This window comes from Tyto alba, unplaced genomic scaffold (genome assembly GCF_018691265.1).
Source record: "Tyto alba isolate M040663 unplaced genomic scaffold, T.alba_DEE_v4.0 Super-Scaffold_21, whole genome shotgun sequence".
Classification (NCBI taxonomy): domain Eukaryota; kingdom Metazoa; phylum Chordata; class Aves; order Strigiformes; family Tytonidae; genus Tyto; species Tyto alba.
The window spans coordinates 16,222,515-16,243,790 of record NW_024881295.1 but is presented as its reverse complement, the minus strand read 5'-3'; the positions used below and the strand labels follow the sequence as shown (position 1 = coordinate 16,243,790).

General features: G+C 39.0%; 1 protein-coding gene across 1 annotated transcript in view; it reads left to right on the top strand.

Moving 5' to 3' along the window:
* The window catches only part of CACNA1C (calcium voltage-gated channel subunit alpha1 C), a 498,678-nt gene that overhangs the window by 268,913 nt on the left and 208,489 nt on the right, over positions 1–21,276 (top strand). Inside the window, exons 6-7 of the mRNA XM_042795184.1 lie at positions 706–867; positions 2,734–2,930. Coding sequence (XP_042651118.1) covers positions 706–867; positions 2,734–2,930 — 359 coding nt within the window. The remainder of the gene's footprint in view (positions 1–705; positions 868–2,733; positions 2,931–21,276) is intronic.

Here is a 21,276-nt window from a genome sequence, read left to right as displayed (position 1 = left end):
TCATACCCCTTTCTAGGTACTGGGAGAACCTGTTTTATAGAGTGATCCCTAAATCTTGGAGCAAAACCAGCACTGCTGGTTCTGACTCCCCCTCTGTTCAGACTGAAACAAGGTGAGGTGGTTCTGGACTGCAGGAAGATCCTAAGAGGGCCAGAATCTCTCAGTCGGTATGGGTTTGGTGGTCTTTCAGCCTCTCAGGCTCTGCTTGAGACTGGCTGGACCTCTGGAAGAACCCAGACTCAGAGTAGGGACATGCCTTCAGTTTGCTCTGGGGTGCAACTCTGTGGTACCCCAGCATTTGCCTTCTTGCAGGTCTCACCAGCCTTGTCCTGCTTCAGTTCTGGCTGTTCTTTGTTTCCCATGCTTTAACTCACCTCAGTACTGTCTGGGGAACATCTTAGGTCTGCTTTTCAAGAACAGGCAAAACAGCTAATGTATTCCCTCCCCCAGGGTGATAGTATTTTGGTGACAGGTAAGGTAATACCTGTTTTACTTTAGTCTGTGATCCAGGCTGCAATGGTAAATTTGTGAAATGTTGGGGATCTTCTGGAGAGAGGTGATCTGTAAATGTACATCTTCGCACCATCAAGATGATGAGTTCAGGTGAGGGGGAATGGAATAAAAATGACATATTATTGTGCAATTTATAGCCTCTCTAAATTTTGTTCTCTTGCTGATAAGTGCTTCCTTCTGTTCTCTCTGCAGGTCTCCAGGTGGTTTTAAATTCAATTATCAAGGCCATGGTCCCTTTGTTGCATATTGCCCTGCTGGTGCTGTTTGTCATTATTATCTATGCCATCATTGGACTGGAGTTATTCATGGGGAAGATGCATAAGACCTGCTACCATGTGCAAGGGGGACTGATAGGTAAGGGGAACACCAAGATTTTCTGAGGGAGGCTTTCCCCCTATGTAATGGAGCATTTTTGCTGGCACTGGGAGTGGGTGGCTGTTTCTCCCTGCAGCATACCTGTGCTTGGGGTTTCACAGTGGTGGTTCCTCTTTTGTGCTTCTTGGATATGAATCACCTTTGATGTAGAGACTGTCTCTTAATGTGAGACAGTTTAGCTTGCTCATCTTTGTCACTTGGTTGTTGGCCTGTCTGTAAGGCTACGTGCAAAACTGTCAATTCCTGCTGAAGCACGGTAGTGGACTTTCTAATGCAGACTTTCAGAACTACAAGCCAGCCTAATTTCAACAGAAATCCCAGAGGCTCAAGCAACACTAAAGTAGTGATGATTTCACCACTAACAGACTGAACTACAAATCAGATCGCATCATGGAAATGAACAACTCTTATAATATTAATCTTGTACACAAATACATCTTCATTTTAAACCAGGATCATTGTAGAGCAATATCTAATTGAGGGCCATTACCTTTTTTTGTTAATCACAGGCTGTGACTACTGTTAGAAGTACAGCTAGTAAGAAAGCAAAATTATATTAATGAGATGAAACTTTTTGCACTAAATCTATCAGGAAAGAACCTTCAAATTATTTACAGAAAGAAATATTCAAATTTCAAAATAATTCAGTTGTACTGTCACTCACTCATCTAACCATCTGCTCTTTTACATTTGATTTATTGAACTTGAACAGCAATGATTTCCCATGTGGTGGTGGGTGCCAGTGTCTAGGACCCACTTCAGCTCATAACCAAGAAAATGCTGTACAGCAGGAAATGGTTTCAGAAGCTCTATGTTTTCTGCTTTTATAATGTTGGCAGGTTTCATATTCTGGATGTGATGCTAGAAGTATAATGAATTGTCAGTCTGGTTTACATATTTAAAGTGTATATGCATGTCTTTCTCCATACCGTCTGGAATAATTTACATTACAGCATCTAATTCTAATATTGCTGTTTCTGGCATGCTTTAATGATCAGAATGTGATCGTAACTTTTGGAAAATCACATTCTTTGCCATATAAGGTGAGAAACAAACATAATTACCTGCTTCCCCACACAAACATACCTGTATCTGTTATAAATGTAGCACTAAATTCTGAAATCCATATATTTAAAAAAAAATCCTATTGCAGGAGGTTTTGTGGTTATAGAAGTATTTTCTGTGGCATTTTTCATATACCAAAGCATGCAGGCAGGCTTGTTGTATGGGTTCATAGATCTTTGGAAACACCTGTACAGAAAAAGGAACGGATAATCAAGCAGTAATCTTACACAGCTTCTGAGTGCCACTGGACTATTGATAAAATGCCACACAGCTTCTACACTCCAAAAGAGCAGATCTCCAGAGACTTTCTGCTGTAATTTAGCTGTGGCCCAGCACCATATCAACCTCTTTCCAGAGCATTAAAGCCTGTCTGCTGCAGGGGTTCAGCCTCCTTCAACAGAGTGCCAGTCAGTGCTGCAGCTCCCTTCCAAGACTAACCCAGATGCCAGGTGGCCATGGTTTGAAAACACTGGTCATAACATACAGCGTAGAGAAATGTAATAGACTTGATCTAATGTTCCCTCTCATGTTGAAAGGCATTTCGGTTTTGACTGTAAAATCTGACAGCTTACCCATTATTTTTACAAAAAGAAAGTGTAGCACAACAAAACATCCCTCTGCCCATTAAAACTAGTACAGTTTCTTGTGTATTCCTAAAGAAATCTGTCAAATTCACTGCAAAGTGTATTTGTTAAAATCAGATCTCCTTCGCTCACTTATCAGTATGTCAAATAGCATTTAGGTCTCTTCAACGTCATTTTCTCCCTCCTCTCCTTTAAGATACACCTGCAGAAGATGACCCGTCTCCCTGTGCCCCCCAGTCTGCGCATGGGCGGCAGTGTCAGAACGGCACCGAGTGCAAGGCAGGCTGGGAGGGACCTAAGCACGGCATTACGAACTTTGACAATTTTGCTTTTGCCATGCTGACGGTGTTTCAGTGCATCACGATGGAGGGCTGGACAGATGTGCTGTACTGGGTACGTATCCGAAAATGATAAGCTGGAAGGCCTGCTCGTGTGCTACAGCTATGTTGAAATCTCAGGGCTTTAGCCTTCTTGCGTGTTCTATATAATGAAGGTATGGTTGCTAGTATGGAGCTTTAATTAATCAGAATATTAGTGAATAAAATAGGAGGGTTTGTGTAAATCTTGACTTTTCATTAATATTTTAATATTTTAATGTTGAAAGATGGCATGTGGATTATTGGTTTGAAGATTTGCAATGTAGCCTTGTTGAGCAGAATGTCATGTAAAACCCTCTCTGCAGGAGTGAAATGTCTCGTACACCTCCAGATTACTGATGTAGAAGTATTTGTGACAGGTAACTGTGTACTCTACCCATGGCATTAACATTACAAAGGCACTATGCTGATCAGCTCATATGTTTTATAAGAAAGCTCTCACAAATCCCTTTTCATGCCAGCACTACTACACTACTCCTGATTATGATTTTTATCATAACAGTATTAGAATAAATTCTCCTAACTCTAATGTTGGTATCAATCATGGCTACATGTTTAGCTGAAACATGGTATTATCTTTAATCTAAATGCAGCCTCATCTTGTCCTTTACGCTAATTCTCGAAGTTTCAATAGCTTTAGTTTCTACCTTTTAATTCCTAATGCTTTAGGAAATTCAGTGGCAATACAATTATACTATAGGAGTTAAAATCAGACTTAGCCTTAACCTGTAAACCAGATATAAACACGTTTCTGGATTCAGCTCTTGCCATCATCTTTTGCAGCAATATGTTATGGTCCAGGAATTTAATTCACACACTGCTCAGTCCTGTCTGTATAAGGCTAACCTGGACTCCGACTGACGTTGAAGACTGGCATATTATGACACCTGATTCTTAAAGATGGTAGGATGTGCTACAGTGCAAAATGGAATTTAACTCAAGAAGACCCAAAGCACACAAAAGGATAATCTGGACTGAGGCAGCTTGCACTGTTAATCAACATCAGCTTCTCTCTTAAACATGAGCCTGAAGCTGCCTGCTACCCACCAGCGAGTTAGAGTTTACAAGATTTCCCTTTGAAGATTTAGCTTATCTGCAACAGATAGTCTTTATGTGGAACAGCTAGCAGTTGTCTCTTTATCCTTATAAATTTGGATTATAATTGTGACTCTAGCTTCCTTCTAATGCCTGAGATAAAGGGCAGAGATCAAACCACAAGGGGACTCTGGGACTCAGAGCACAAAAATCGCCTTTACTTGCAAAGAGGGTGTAGATTATTAAAATAATTAAGAAGAAGAGAAGTTAAGTCAGAAAAGAAACTGGACAAAACTATTTCATGGCTCAACTATGCCTACATATATGTCTTTTTATCACATTTAACTCACATTGCTCCACTCTGTGTGATTGAGAAGATTTATAGGTAGTTCAGGGGAAATAGGAGAGACTAAAAGATACCAGAAATAATCATGAAAATAGATTTGTCGGTGTATACCATTTAGTATTGTGAAACCTGTCCACAGGTTATCATTTCCTTGGCCTTCCAAGGCACATGTTATGAAAGACCCTGCTGATCCGGACACTTTTGTGTCCATGTGTCATTTGCATGACTGGATGTGAATTGTTCAGAACTCATTTATCAGGTATCTAATAACAAGAGACAAAAGCATATACTTACCGGTAAATGATTTTCTACCATGGGTGCTGCAGGTGGTGTAATTTTTTTATGACATCCCTGCAGCAACCTGGATTTTAGCTGTTGGCTTTTTTTGGTATTCAGCCAGCTTTTTTCACTGATTTCCCGAGCTGCTGTTCTCTCTTTAGAGAACTGAGAAAACTCTCTTTGGTGAACTGAGGCCTGAAATTAATACAGATCGATAGTAGTTATTTTTAGGGATGTCCATATAGTTAGCCTTTTAGATAATGGCTTTGACAGAATACTTTAAAACAGAAGAAATACTTGTTATCATCAGTTCCCAGTTATTCCAATAAGACTACAAAAGATAAGAGTTAGCACTGCAGATAAAATTTCAGTAATTGTGGAGGAGGAAATTTAGTTTGTAGAGAAAAAAACATATCACCTATGTTTACAGGCCATGACATACAAAGTTTGAGTAAACACCTGAACACCTGAGCAGACAGACATACTCAGTTAAGCTTCCGTAAACAATCCTAATAGTACTGTTGTCCTATATGACTTTTTGCCTCTTTGTGTTATATTGACAAAGTGAGTAGAAGTGAGCTTTGATCAGTGTTTGCCATATGGTAAAGAAGGTATCTGAGATGCGATGGGTATTTATTTCCTTCTGCAGAGAGGTCTGTGCTACTCTGGGGGCAGATGTTGATTGGACAATAACTGCAGGGCACACTTATGAGAAGCATTGTGGCTTTAATATTTATGTGTAGAAACAGTCTCTAAACATTCACACTATAATTTCATATGTGGGTGTTTTGAACCATATCTACTGTGTTTTATAGTTCATGGGAATAGCATTCAAGCTTAAGCTAGTCAGATGAAGAGGAAGAGTGCTTCTGGATAGTGAAGAATAGAAATGATGCAACATTTCAATTTCTGAGAGTAAATGAAAAATTTTAGTAAGTGGAGTAGGATATAAATACATATTTTAACCTTGGTGTGAGCCACTGTTTCTTTAGTGAAGTCTGACTCATATATAACTCTACTCCCTGGCCTTTGCCTTTTCAGCCAAGGAAGAGTGGACTTGTAGACAGCCCATTGGGGAATGCATCACCACAAGAGTGCAGAGATAGGAAGCTGTTTTCTTCTCAAGTAGATAACACTTTGAAAGATCTCATGGATCCACAGTGAGGTCATGGCAATTAAAATTTGCTTCATTAGGAAATAAAACTGCACAGTCAATTAAATTAGAAATCCAGATTTAAAGATCCCCTCTCTCCAACCACCTCCTGAGATAGACCACTGGTTGTCAGTTTTATACTGAAAGTACAGATTAAAGAATGGTATAAGAAAATGTTGTCTGCAAGTCAGACAATTTTGTGGCTGAAAATTTTAGCTGATGATTTTCAGAGGTCATTCCTTAAACTTAACGTTCTAAGCTAATGGGTTAATATTAAAAGTTCTAATCATTCAAAGTTCAAGCAGACTGTTAGGTTCTTAGATGCTCTGCAATTCAGAGTAGATACCAAGGTCTGAATCTGGGGTCCTGCTGGGGATAATGGCAAAATTCTGATTAATTTCAAAAGGTGAGGATCTCACCTTCTATTCTGTAAAATCTTGATCATGCTGTTGAGATTTTCCACATGCAGTCATGTGTACAACACGAGGACTTCCAGATGCCTAATCAGGGCCTTGATGTCTGTTATGGTAGTCTTCCAAGGACATACATGTGGATGTAGGGAGTTTTCTTTGCTCCCTCCTTAAATCTGAAAATAAGAGCCTGACCTAAAACTTAGCAGAACAACAGATAAAGCTCTGGGCTGAATTACTGGAAGAGTTTAGACAGTGGAGTGATTCCCTTGGTTTGAACTTTTCTATAAGTGCTTTTCAATTGAATCTTCCTATTTTCTGGAAAAAAAAAAAAAAATAGCTTTCAAATAGTTTCAAAAAACTTTTTGAAAGGTACCTAGATCTCTGCATTCCACTCAGTGGGAATGGAGAGAGCTTAGCACATTTCAGCATGTTGCCCTGAAAAATATACTAGTAATTTCATGAAACTTATGTCTATCTTGTGCCACACTTTGCAAGGTTAAACCTGCATGTTTTAAAAGTTAGAAAGCTGTATGACCTTCTACAAGCCCTGGACTCTTAATTCACTCAGTATCTCTTAGTACCTTCGGTTTCCTGCTTCCTTCTTCATGCTTCCCCTCATGCCTCCTCCAGCTTTTCACCTCTGTAGTGAAGCCTGTCACCTCTCTCACTGAGTACTATTCCCAGCCTGTGACCTACATCCTCACAAGAAGGTAATCAGAGACAGGGAAGTAATAAATTTTTATTCCCTAAAAGGAGTTGACATCAATAAGATCAATACACTTTCCAATCTCCTCTCTCACTCAGCAGATAAGACTTGTGAGTAGATTGGCTTCTTTTGAAATGTAAAAAGAAAAATATTAGGGAAAACAGTTTGACACTGCTATAGTGGCAGGTAAGATAATTAACTTACAAGGAGCCAGATTTTTAATGTGAAATAACTATATTGGACAGGATGAAAATTCGTGAAAAACAACCTTGTTGACTCTTCACTGAAGAATTGATCTTTGTTGAAGGGAGCATTGTTTACAGGAGCACATCCCCTGTACTGCCTCAGTCTTACAAGGTTTACTTTGTCCCAGTAGAACTGCCAAGTGGCATTGTCTCATATGTAGTCAGTTCATAGAATCATTTGAATAGACAAGCACCCCTTATGATATGTCACATCATCATTTTTCCTATGCATTGTAGAAAGACTGTGCTTATTATTCTCAAAACTCTCCTTAATCTATGATCATCCAGCATTAGCAGCTCATTCCCTTGTGCAAACACCAAGGCCCATTTCTGAAGACCCCTCAGTCTTGGAAACTTCCAGCAGCAGATGCAGATCCAAATGTTACAAATTGAATCATTTGGTATTTTGTAATCAGTCCCTGCTGTAGTCCGTTACTTCTTATTGTCTTTTTGACTAAGGATGAAAATTAATCCCTGTGCAGTTTGTAACATCCTGTTTAAGTATTTGTAGGCATTTGTTGTCTTCCCTTAATCTTTTTCTAATCTGAGCAGATTCGGTTCTCTCAACCTTCCCTAATGGGGCTTCTGTTTAATTATTTTTAATCAGTTTGTTACTGTCCTTCAGGGGAAGCTTCACTTCTGAGTTAAATACAAATTAGACAGTGCCCTGTCTCTAGAAGGGCTTTCATCTTTATGTGAAATGTGCTTTTTGCAGCTGGAGCGCTGTGATCACTGCATGCAAAACTGTCCACTGCAGCCTCAGTTTTACAGGCCTGGTTTCTCCACTTTCCTGCATCTCAACAATTGTATATATAAATGAAAACAGAATGCAGAACAAGTGCAAAACACACCCATATGTTGTTGTATTGGTTTATTCACAGTGCTGGGTAGTGGAGAACCTGGTCCTGAGATGTTTGGCTTACAGCTTTCCCATTACAGCTTGAATTATAGGATCAAATAATTCTACTTGATCTGATTAATGATTATTAATAATGAGCAGCCTTGAGCCTGCTATCATTTTTGGAGTATTGGCTTTGTCCCACGTCATTTGGACAACGCTTCAGAATGCTTGGTTGAGTCTCTGAAAATAACATGCAGTGCCTCCAGGGACAGTTTACCTCAAGGCTCTAACGGTAAACTAAAGAGTGTGGTATTATTATAGATGGACTAAATCCAGGTCTGGATGAGACCCAGGGCACTAACCTGTCTCTGGAAGAGGTGCCTGAACTGGCACACAAGAAGCTGACTCCTTCAAATTTAACTGAACAATCCTTGTTAGGTTTGCCCAGCCGGTAGGCAAGAAAATGTTTTAGTAGTCTAAAACAGTGCAATTGAGCCACAGTGTAGTGAGATTGAATCAGTGGAAACATTCAGAAGCATCACATCCCCAAGGACAGTGTAGAGTAGCATATATAGATGCAGTGGGTTGAGCAGGCTGTTCTGGAAAATCCTTCCATCTCTGAATCTGTGAGATCATACTTCCAAGAGTCACTAAATGAGCTTGAAACTGGAATTTACAGTCACCTATACAATTCCCATCATGAAATCAAAACGAAACAAACTGGACAACAGATAAAATTTACTTTGCTGACAGCACTGACATATCTTGTGAGCTTTTCTCATCCCCCCACAGCCTGTTGCAACCAATGAGGAAGATGGTGTGAGGAATACAGAGATATTGCCACAAAATGGAAGACATTAAACGCAGAGCTGCAACCCCCAATTTTCGCCAGCTGTGTTTTTCCTTCTAACCCTTTATTCTTGCAGCACTTAGGCTAGAATTAGTAAGGCTTTCCACACAAGAGAATGATCTGATTCTAAGAATATATCTGTCTACATGTTTCCATGGTGTTTATTTCCCATCCACCCCTACCCCTCCAAGAAAATGCTGGGCTTTTATTGTTGTGGGGTTGAGGTTTTTTAATCATCTTTTTGGCAGGGTTTTACATGGATGTGAAAAATTTCCAAAGAATAAGCACGCAAGTATAAGCAACCCATCTCTGTGACTGCAGAGGTTATTTCATCTCCATCTGCTGTAACAATGGTGGGTAAGGGGAGAGGGCCCATAGTTCAGAGCACTGAAGGGCCACAGCATTAATGCACTGAAAAAGCAGTGTCCACACTTAATTTGCATAAATGCTGACCTAAATCTCTTTTTTCTTTTTCTCATGAACAAATGCATGTGCAACTGTCATGGGTGTCTGTACCGCTGCCTTGAAGGTGAGTAACAGCAGTGACTTGCTGGTTGCCACCTGCCACAAAAACCTGCTGCCGAATATTTGTTCAATGCAAAATAGACATTTATTTTGTGAAATGAAGCTTTCATGAGCCCTTCAGACCTCAACTTTGGACCTCTCAGTCCTCTTCCTCTATATGGAAAGAAACTCTCCATTAAAAAAAAGCTACTTTGGGTTGGTTACGGGGAGGTGTTAATGGAGACCCTCTGCCCAGTGCTCCTGCGTGGAAGGACCTCTTTAATAGCCTTGTTTTTCTATTGCCCTTTCTCTATTCTTTCTTCTTTTGTTCTTCCTTAAGCTATTTCCTAATTGCTGCTGTGTAATCACCACAGAGACCTTTCTTATCTTTAATCTTTTATCCTAGAGCTATAAAATCATGAGCTAAGCTACTAGGGCACTTATATATGATTTAGGATTTTGAGTGCCTCTGTGGGTGCACTGCTTGGGCCCTACTACCAGTTTTTCAAGAACTGAAGACCATTGCCTTCTGAAACAATCATCTTCAGAATTGTTAAATTTGGTTCTTTATCTAGACCCTGGGAAAGAAAAAGACAGGGGAATATGCCCAAGGTCAGAACACAAGTGGTAGCTCTAGAGCTGACCATTTATAAAACTCATGTATTTTACATTTAATTTGTTTCAAGACAAATGGCAATACAACTAAACCCTCACCAATCTTACTGTGAATAATAAGTCTTTCCTGCCTGCAAAGAGAATTAGTCCACTAATATTGGCCTTATTCATTGATTTCAGTGGGATTTCTGCCTGAACAGGACTTGAGGGCTCAGTATGATGCATGGTCATACCATCATAAGCATATGGATTAGCTGCACCCATGACCTCCTCTAGATCTGTCTCCTTCTAACTCCAATCCTCTGAACTGCACCCAAATTGGAGGCCTAAAACCAATACTGGGCACAGCTCCCTAAAGATACAAAGATACCAGAAGTAGAAAATGAAGGGTTTAGGTCTCAATCAGAGCAATATTTACCACAGAACATCCACACTGTGGATTTTTAAAGCATATCTAGAAGAAATCAGTCCTGTGCATTGTGCTGATCTTGCCTTGCTGATAAGACTCACAAGAAAAAGAGGAGTAGTCTTGTCTGTTGACAATTCAGTTGCACCTCATTTAGGTTCTTTCATAATATTTCTCCAGTGAACCTCTAGTGCTTATGCAGTATCTGTGAGTGTCTAGTGTGCCTATCACATGGAGGTTTATTAGCTGTGTTCTATGAGCTCTAGATATTGTATATTTTATTTGAGAATTTTGGGTGTGATTTCATAACTGAGAGCTGGATCCACCATCTAAAATGCAGAATGGATTTCTAGGAATACCATAGATTGGAAACTGGGATATACTGATCAAGTGCAAAAAAAGAATTGACAGTCATGCCTCCGCTTATTAAGGTAGTGATTACCTACAGCTTACAGTACTGTTTTTCATTATCTTTATTTTTAAGGACTTAATTGACTATGTAAATCAATGAACAGTATGTGCTTGTGCATTCCTGTGCATACAGCAATCAGTGCTGTTCTGACATACCTGTGGTAGAACTTGCTATCAGTCTGCATTGAGATAAATAGAAGCAGTTACAAAACAGCAATACAGTAAAACAGGCAGAAGATTCTTTCTGGATAATCAGTCATGCAAATGTAAATACAAAATAAACAGAGAAAGGAAGGGATAGCCCAGAATTCTAAGATGAAATAAAATCTTTAGTTTTGGAAACCCACCATCCTAGGGGATATTTTCATGCTTGAAATCAGCACTTTATTCTTTTGGAGTGAATTTCCAAAGCCTTTAAAAGATGAAAAGGTTTTTAAATAACTGAGCAGCAGTAAGAGATGGAACTGCTGCTGTAACTATAATGAAAGAACTATCAGCCCAGTGGCTAAATAGCCTTTGGGCTTTAGGATGACTTTTTCAAAGATCAACCTTTTCCTTTTAAAGGGAAATAAGCTATACACACTTACATGGGAAAAAGGAATTCGCATAAAGCTCTGTTACTTTTGCCTCTGGAGGCATGAATTAAAATCCTGATTAAGTCACACAATTCCAGATAATTTTTGGAGGTCACTACATAGCATTTCTGCAAATTGCAAATTCACCCAACGAGCTAACGCCCTCATATAATCAGTCACATGAGAGACTAGAGAGCCTTAATGGGTGCCGTTACCTGTACAGGGACCTGACTTTGGCAGAACACTGCAGATGGATCAATGACATGGATCCCCTCTAAGTAGATCTACTGTTCAGGAACCAAGAAAAACTGTAATAAGAAGGCAAAAGTAATGTCACTACTGATGTTAGCTGTTGAGTGGGTAAGAAGTAGGGAAAATGGTCTGTCAGCCATCTGTATCAACAAGCAGAATAGATCAAGAGCAAGGGCTTGGCATACCAGGCTCCAGGCTTATTTGTGGAAAGTCCTGGACACCTGCTCAGGCTGGGCCTAAGTGTCATTAAGGGCTCTGCCTAGGTCAGCATATGGCCTGTTCTTTCCCAGCTGCTCTGTAGGGCACAGTCAGCCTCAATGCAGAGAGAGAGTGACCTGAGCCACCATTGAAAAAAAAAAAAAAAAAAACCCAAAACAAAAACAAACAAAAATTTGAGGGAATAGTTTAAAGGGAATTATTTACATCCTCAAAGTGCAACAGTTGCAGCACACTCTAGAACATAAGTTGCTTTATCCCTTGGCAATAAAAAATTTTAGTATTTCATTTTTGGGTAACGTGTTCTATGCTAAACTGAACTGAAATACATTTGATTGGTTTTTTCTCTTTTACATATTAAGCCTGGAGAAAGAGAGTGAGGTGACAAAACAGGAGGCTTATTGGAGCTCAGAATTTGTCTTTGATGTAAGGAATTCTTGCTGTGTAACTAATGCTTTCAGTGGGAGTTCAGAATCCCTGTATGGCCAAACATGCTGCAGAGGTACGTAGCCCCCCCTCCAGTTTTCACATAAAAATAGAGAAGTCCCACGAGAAAGCACAAAGAATACGGGTGGAATGGGAGGGGATGTAGATGGTAGCTTCCTTATTAATTCTGTTTCTCTCCCCTAGTATAGTTGACTATAGGAATTTCCCAGTAATACTTGCAGTAAAAAAATGTAACATGCTGAGCTTTTGTCAACAAAATCCACTTTTCACATAGTTGGTTTGCCATGATAATCCATGTCCCTTTGGAACATTACTAGTGCTAATAAATTTTGCAACTTTGTGAAAACAGAGCCCAGTAACACTTCTGTATTCTTTAAGTCAAGAGAAAGCCTAACTTTTTTCCCTCTGTTTTGAAATTAGAAGTGTGAAGTCAAATGCCAGTGGTCTTTGCCATCAGTTGAAGTTGTACAGTAAACATGGGCAAAGGCCATTTAAAATTACAGATTTAATTAAGACAGCACTAAACACACCCAAGTCAAGATTACCCTCCTAGCTCTCCAGCAAGCACAAACTACAGTGCCATAGAAGTATGGGATCAGTAAGCATTTTCAACAGAAATAGCTTGCAGTGGAAAACCAGTTCAGTTCAATCATTGTGTGCCACAGACATTTTGACCTGCTGGTATTTGAATGCAAGTTTTAATTCTCTTCCCACTCTCAGACAAGGACCTTATATTTCCTGTAATAGCTCAGTCTGTTAAAGAACAGCTGACTGCAAAACCAACGCACACCCAAACCAAAAGCAACTGAAATATGAATATAAAACTTTACCAAAGAACAAAATAATGTTGTGTAGTCCAGTGGTTATATACTGGGGGCTAAAAAACACAGTGGAAATATTCAGGGTCAGCATACAGTATCAGTAAACCAGGGCTAGGTGGTTTAAAGCTGTTTTTTTTCACATATGTCTTAGACTTTATGCAGTCTTTCCCAGCTGAGAAAGTATACATATCCTTGAAAAGGTGGGACCACTATTTAATGAGTGGTGAAAATATGACTTGGTGCTGTTATAAAGAAATAAGCTTGGCAAATTCTACTGGAGGCAATGCACATCCCGCATACTTCATGCAACAAAAAGCAAATACAGTTTGCTTCACATCTTGTATGTGTTCCTCATTTAAGGAAGTTCATGTAACAGCAAAATGGCATTCTACTGTGATTGTATTGTTTTAGAGAAGCTCAAACAGCTATTTTACATGTTTTCACTTTGCCACCAAGCAGCTGACATGGTTGTAAGGTAGTGCTTCTAGGTCTCGACTCTAGCCTTGTTCTTGCACAAGTTGCACCAGCCTGGTAGGGCTCTTCTACAGGACTCCTGCCTTTACACAGTCTCCCCAAGAAGTTCAAGCCAGTCACGGTGTATCCTTTGCAGGAGCATGTGCTCTCATGACTCTGATGTTAAGCCAGGACTTCTTTCACTTGTCTTCTCTATAGTGCTGTGTAGGAAGCTCAGTCAGTTCTGGAGACTTCACCCTCTTGTCAGGGAGATCAAGAAGCATAGCACTGAAATCCAGCTATACCCAAAGTTTTTCCAAAATAAACCAGGAATTATGGTTCACCTGGACCAGACCAAGTGTACTTGGGTGAGAACATCTACAGCAGAATCAATATAGTCTTTGTTAGCAAGGGTGGAGAAGCAACCTCTGCAGACTCCATCTTCTCAGATCCATCTGCCCCTTTCCCCTTCTCTCGCCTGGAGTCATCTTCCATTGCTACAGTTTTGTTGATTATCTGTCAAGGGTTCTCTGTTACAATTTAATCTCTTCCCTTGAAGTTTCTGTTGTCCTCATTGAGGCAGTCCTTTCTCAGTTAATGGCTCCATTTAGCTCCTGCAGAGAGTTCTGTACAAATTGCCAATACTTCTAGCTCAGAGTGGAATTTTAATTTGCTCTTTCCCTCACTACAGAGCATACCAAACAACCGGGGAACCAAGGTATACGTAGGAATCTTACTGTCCTTCCTACTGCCCACATATGATGAATGTTGCCTACATTATTTGCTTTAATCCTACAGTGACTGTATAGCATTCTTTGCCCTGGTTCATGAGATCCCTGTGCACTTGGCTTCATTCAGGTCTGTCTTGCCTTTCTTCTGAAGACACTCTGAAAAAAGGTTATAGATGTCTATATGTACATATAGAATGCACATATGGAATCTGTAAAAACACAGTACGAAGAGCCTTAAAAGTAAGTGCTTGGAGAGAATAACTGAGCTTAAAATTTGCCTTCATTACTTTGAAAATAAAGAAATGTGATTGTAAAAAAAAAAATTTTCACAGCAGTAATTGATCAAATGCTGCTCCTTCCCTTGAGTTTCATCAGTTCAGACTGAAACAGGATTGAACTCTGAAGTCTTTCCTTTGCTTCCATCTGATAGTGCCAGCTACAAAATGTGGAATATTTCAGAACAGTTGTAGGAAGTAGCTGTGACTTTGAGTCCCTTTAAGACTATCAGGATGTTGATGCTTAGAAAGAAATTCTACCCAGAATAAGAGCAAAGGCATGTTGAGTCCTTTGCTTATATTTTAAGTCATTCAGAAGCAATTTTATTCCACTGTTCCTAAATCCATAAAAGTAAGTCTAGTTCATTTTAGTTTTTATTTTTTTGCTTATTACCAGGTTTGGAGTTTTCTAATTTTTTACCTCCATCTCGGTCCTTTTGCCTTGAGTCAGCTCTGAGACCTTAAATTGCCACTCCTTATCACCTGTCTTAAAGACTCAGGAAGGGTGAAAGTATTTCAGGTTGACAAGATAAATGATAATTCTCATCTTGCACTGGAATGTCTAGACTGAAATGCTTAAATAATTTTGTTAATTTTTACTCACTGTGTACATTAAATTTATAATTTTTCCCAGAGAATTTCAGAAAATGAGCTCCTTATCATATATTTTTCCCAATCCTGTGCCCCATCCCATTCAAGCAAAGCACTTATGCATATGAGTTCATTTCTGCTGGTAACAATAATATTGACCATTGACTTCAGTGGAATTATTTGTATGCCTTAAATTATGCGCATACGTGAGTACTGGATTAAAAACCAACCAAGTGAAGACAGCTAATTAGATTTTAAATATTGAAGGATCTGCAAGGTGGAATCTTCATCCTTAGGATAATAATGCACTAAGTCTAAGTCCAGCTTTAAGGATATATGATGGGTAACAGGAAATAAGATCCTTCTCTTTCTCTTTCTGTGAATGGTGAAGTCAGATGGATACATGCTGCATACAGACTTACTTGAGGTGGATGTGGAGACCAGTCAGGAATTTCTCAGGGAAAATGTGCTTTTTTCATGTCTTTATTGACGTGACATGCAGCAGCCTTGTATCATTCAGGCTCCAAGCAAATCTCCAGATTCAGGATGTGTAAGATTTCAGTGCTAAAGAAGCAATCCCATAATTTGCCCCACGGTTTGGAAAAAGTGTTTATGGAGCCTGACATACATAGAAAGTCAACTTTAGTAATGTGTCCCTTTTTACTGTACCTTTAGTTCTGTGTCATCTCATTGAAATTTTTCTGGGTCTTATTTTAAGCATTATAGTTTTGTGATAAAGTTAGAAATTGTGAATAACAGTGAGTAATTTCCTTGTTAAAAGCAATACTAAGAGCAGTGGGGCTCACAGTAAGTTGCAAAATGCATAATTAATATATTTATCATAAGTATTATATATATTAAAAAAAACAGTATAACATAAGCAGTGTACTGTTTAGAAATCAGAGAAAATACAGTGTGCAGGATTTGTTACCAGAGCTAACCAGCAATACTAATTTTTTGCATATTTAGGGGTTGGTTTATTTGTGTCATTGTCTCAGTAGTCACAGTGCAACTACGTACCTATGAGTTGTTTAAGAGCAGGACCACTAAAGAGGCAGTTGTCAGATGTCTTAAATCTCTAAGGAGAAGTTGAGAAAAAGAAAGGAGTCAAACCTTCACATGACAAGTCCTCTGCCTGCTCTGATTACTTGCAAGAGCTTTCAAGGCAAAGAATGCAAGTACTTAAATCCAAATCATCAGTTGAGAAATTAACCAGAAGAGAATGATTCATTGAACAAATAGTTTATTTTCTTGTTTTCAGAGCAGCTTTAAAAATCATGCTATCACCAGTTACGGTTGTTAGTTGGATGTTCTTAGGAACTACCAGTAATATCCTTTTTCTTATTTGGGATGAGTGTGTTGTTCCTCAGCTATTTCTGCTGATGTAATATATCGAGCATGAGGAAGGTTTCAGAAACAAAGCAAAGCTTTAACTATCATGAAATCAGCGTGAAGATATAATGGAAGCCAAAAAATAATAGAAGAGAGCAGTACTTTCCTTTCTAGGCCACATAGCTCTTGCTTGAGATGTAGGGTTTACTGACTGCCTATAATGTAGATTTATTTTTTTTTCTTTAATATTGTCAACACAGATGTAGCTGTGAAGGGTGAAGTTCCATCCTATGTTTATTTTAATTGGTTTTGTACCTGAGTTCTGACTAAAAAATTGGGGGAAAACATTTTTGCTTCACAGTGCAGAACAATGCATTATTCTGTAAAAAAAATTTCTACTGTTGCTTAAGCTGAGTTTAAAATTGTAGTGCCATTAACATCTGTGTGAATGAAATGCATTCACCCAAAGATTTATGGAAAGAGAAGGAAAGAGGGAGTGGAAAAGGAAAATTTATGTTTTAATCCAAACCTCTTTACTTTGTAATTGATCAGTGATAAAGATCTAAATCTCACATGATTATATGCATAGACTTTTATGCCTCAACTGAGTCGTGCTTGCCAGTAGGCTACCATCTGATCTTTGATCTAAGCTGAGAAAATCACTTCTATGCATCCTTAACTTATGAAGGTGCTTAAGTACTTTTTCTGAAAAAGATGGTTTTCAAAATAAAGGCTTTAAGCAGGAAGATATATTCAGTGACAAGTGTTACCTCTTCTTTCTGCTGTCTCCTTCTTCCAAAATTCTCCAATTTTATATCGTTACAAGAAAGACTTAGTTTCAACTAGAGATCTTGCTACTGGCCATAACCATTCCATTTGGCTAGATCATTTCCTGAGGCAGTGAATTCCACAGATAGGCTGCATAAAATAGCATTTCTACACAGAATTTCCCAATTTACTGCCCTTTAATTTTACTGAGTATTCTACTCCTCTTGATTAATGTTACTCTGTGAAAGGTTATATACTTCATTATAGAATACTTGAAGCACTTGACTTGTATTTAAAAAAGGCTATCATAACATTCTATAGTCATTAGAAGTCAATTAGCAATTTCTTTGAGAAATAGAAGCCTAGTCTTGGTGTCCTAGCTAACATACTTTCCATTAAGCTGCAGCTCTCCCATACTGTGCACTGAACAAGTCAGACTTCATTTTTGCCTTCAGCTTGCTGCTTTCCAGTGACAGCTGCCTTTCTATGATAGATTAAACTTTTCCTGTAACTTTCAGTTATTTTTGAAAGACGTTTGGCACAAAGTGTCAGGGTGTGGGTGTGTGAACTGTAAAGTCAGCAGAATTTAGTGAATTGTGTCTACCCCCCCATTAAGTGACTGAAAGACCTCCACTATGTACTTGGTGATGCTCAACCATTATGTTAATACGTAATACACCTCTAACATTATCTTTGAACTGTGATGCCTGTGTAATAAATGAGATACTTGCAAAATGTGCCAGACTTATCCCTGGGGGGGGGAAAAAAAAGATCTCTAAACAAGTAAAGCATGTAAAGCATGCATACCTCATGTGGCTCTACCAATACGTCTCCACCTATGTCTTCTGGTTCTTCAGAAGGTCTATTTATAGAGAGAAATAGACCTTTATTCATTGGCCCCTACTGAAACTACTGGTTGTAATTGTGATCATCAAACTACAGAATTAAAAATCCTGGTGTTATTTCTAGGAGATTATCTGTATCATTGAGAGAAAAGCCTTCAATTGAACGTTGAAATGCTATAGTCATGATAGCAATTAAGAATGCTTGGCAAAGGAATAGCTCTTCCCAGGTACACAAGGTCCATCAGACTCAAACATGCTGAAATACCCTCTTTTCATCATGACGCTGCGTGGTTTCTTCGACAGTACCCAATGAGGCAAGGTAGCATCCCACTTTACAGATTGGAAGGCTGAAGCACAGTGAGCCAAAATGATGTCCCCAAAGTACCAGAGAGCGTATGTAGCAAATCATGAGGAGTAATCTAAGATCCTTATCTCTGAGGTCTCTGAGAAATGATGCATTAATGTTCAGCAATGTAGCAACTTTTTCACTGTTGAGAATAGTGAGATGTGAGTGTTGAGATGTGAGCTGTGAAAGGTCAGGCAGTTTGACTCAGAAAGCAGAATTATTTCTATAAATGACAATCTGCAGATTCCCAACCATGCTGTGCTTCCAGCTGACCTAACAATTGTCCCATACATGCTTAAGTTGACATCAGGTTGCAATCACCTTGACTGCCGTAAATGGAATATTGTAATTCAGACCTACACTGGTTGCTAGTCTTTGTTCAGACTATAAATTTGGAAGATGAACCACCTTTTCTGTTGAGATTTATATGGTTAATAGTAAACAGTGAGAAAAAGCACTCAGTGACCAGAGAGCTGAACTGTGTATCGGGAATTGTACAGTCTGTCCTAGAGAGGTAACCTGTAACTGAAGCATTTTCTGTTCACTGTAGACAACAGTACAAAATGCATTTTGCACACCTCATTTTCTGCACTCAGTAGTGTGCAAATGGTAACACTCCTTCTGATCTTTTCATGACCCTCTGCAGCTTTTCCAATAGCATAATTAGGGAAAAATCAACTCTACCACCTAAGTTATACTTGCAGTGAAAGCCTCCAGCTGCAATCAACAGGACATGTGTATGCATACACACATGATTAATAGCTACATATCTGCAGAATGATGATAAGTTTCAGGAAGCAGTTTCACTCAAACACAGGTGCAAGTTTTTTAATGATAACTTTATGGCAGCATTGTTCAGTTGAGGACAGTCCATCCTGGACTTTTAGGATACTTCCATTTTGGAGGAAGCATTTCAGATATTTGGAAGGATACAATTTTAGCCAATAATTTAATGTTTCTTAACTGTTGATATGTTGCTGTTACTGTTTTGAGTAAGTCTATTTCTTTTCTTTCCCCCAGCTTCTGCCAAGCAGCCTATATCTCTGCATTTCTCCTACTGTCTCCTTATCAAAGGGTTTTTTTAACATAATTTACCAAATACCCAATGTTTTATCAACATATAACATACATTCCTGTCACCTGGGTCTCAGTCCCACAATGTATGGAATAATCTCACCTTCTAGTAAAAAAATGAGATGTGAGAGCACCAAATATTAGGGAGTCCAGCAACAGAGAGACAGACTCAGCTGTCTGCCAAATACTGATGGTTTCTCTACACTTCAGAAGCTATCGCTATCTCTGCCTCTCAGCTTCTCTGTTACATATATGACTGGGCAATAAAAAGGAGGTGAAAAGGTGAGCTCCTAAATGTTCAGTCTGAGAAATACCAAATGCTCTGCTGCTCCAGAATGCAGGTCTGTTTTTCAGGACTAATTGTGCTGATGATAGCTGGTGCAATCATTATGCAGTTGTGCTGACTTTGGGAATAGCCAGAGTACACTATACTAGTTATATGCTTTACCAGGCCACGATGGAAGCTTCCTTCTTACCATCTGGAGATTTCTTCATGCCAGAGTAGTACAAAAGGCACCCTGACATGTGCCTGAATTCTGTACCACTGTACCCTGGCATTTGCTATTTAGCATTCAGTTGTACCATGGCTTTGAGAAGTTCTACTTTTCCAGCTGACTTTCCCAAATGACAAAAAAACCCCTGTCAACAGATAAATACCATACAGCTGAGGCTTTTTCTTCGCCATCTATCATAATTAGAGGGAAGTTGAGTCATCATTGTGCCTGTGCTGGTGAAGTCTTATGGCAGTTTTTCAGTGTCATCCATACTCGTTTGTGCAGATTGCTTTATATAGATAGTGGTGTTCTTTGTAGAAGAGAGAGGATGTTAAGCCTCATTTCTTCACTTCATTCCAGCTTGGGCAGTTACATTTTGCCTGCCCGATTTCTCCACTGTGATTTCAGGTGGATACTTGCTTCCATCTTTATGTACCATGGTGCTTTGTTCTCTTTAAAGCACTGATATGTTTCACACCAGAGGTGTCTACTTTTTTGGTCATGTGGGAAGAAATGTGGCTTGCAAACATGAAGAATAATTGTATTATTTATAAACTTACTGAACTACAAAAGTATTAAAAGGGAAAATGGTTAATATGCCTAGGGAATGTTACATCTTCAGATACTCTCTTCTGACCACCGAATGAATTAATCCTTTGAGGAAGAAACTAATGAACTGTTTTCACAAAGGCAGATTTTTTGCTTATTTTTTAACGAGTCTACTTCAGTTCAGTTGCAGCTGAAGGATCCCTGAGATAGAGTTCTGGATCAGCCCATTGACTGTGGACTATTGCCAGACAAGGACTTTAGTACTGTACTTTGGAAAGAAAAAAGGATATTGGACTTCCATCCACAAAAAGTTGATTATATTAGTGTTACTCTCCTGACTTGTCTTACTGAAGGTCTGAAATTCCTTTCCTGAGTTGTTATGAATCTTGAGTCAGATCGCCTCCCCTGAAGTGTGTCTCTGTGCCCATGTATGGAAGAATATTTCTTCTGTGATCACAACAAATGCTTACGTTGCAAAAGAGAGAGCGTTTTTCTGAAAGGAGAGGACAACATACGATAAAATTTTCAAAAGCATGGAAAACAAAGGAACCTGGTCTTCTTTATGCCTTTAGGTACTTTCAAGTCTGCAATTTAAGTTCATAAATCATTTTAGTGCTCCTGAAAATGTTAACCACCATCTGTTTCTTTAATGATGCTATGTATGGCTCAGGAGATAAGTGTTTCTGAAAAGTAAAGAAGAAGAGAGACTGATATTTTTGATACCATCATGAAAGTGAGATTCTATTAAGGTATTCAGCAGCTTTCCAAGATTTTGAACTTTTAAGGAGA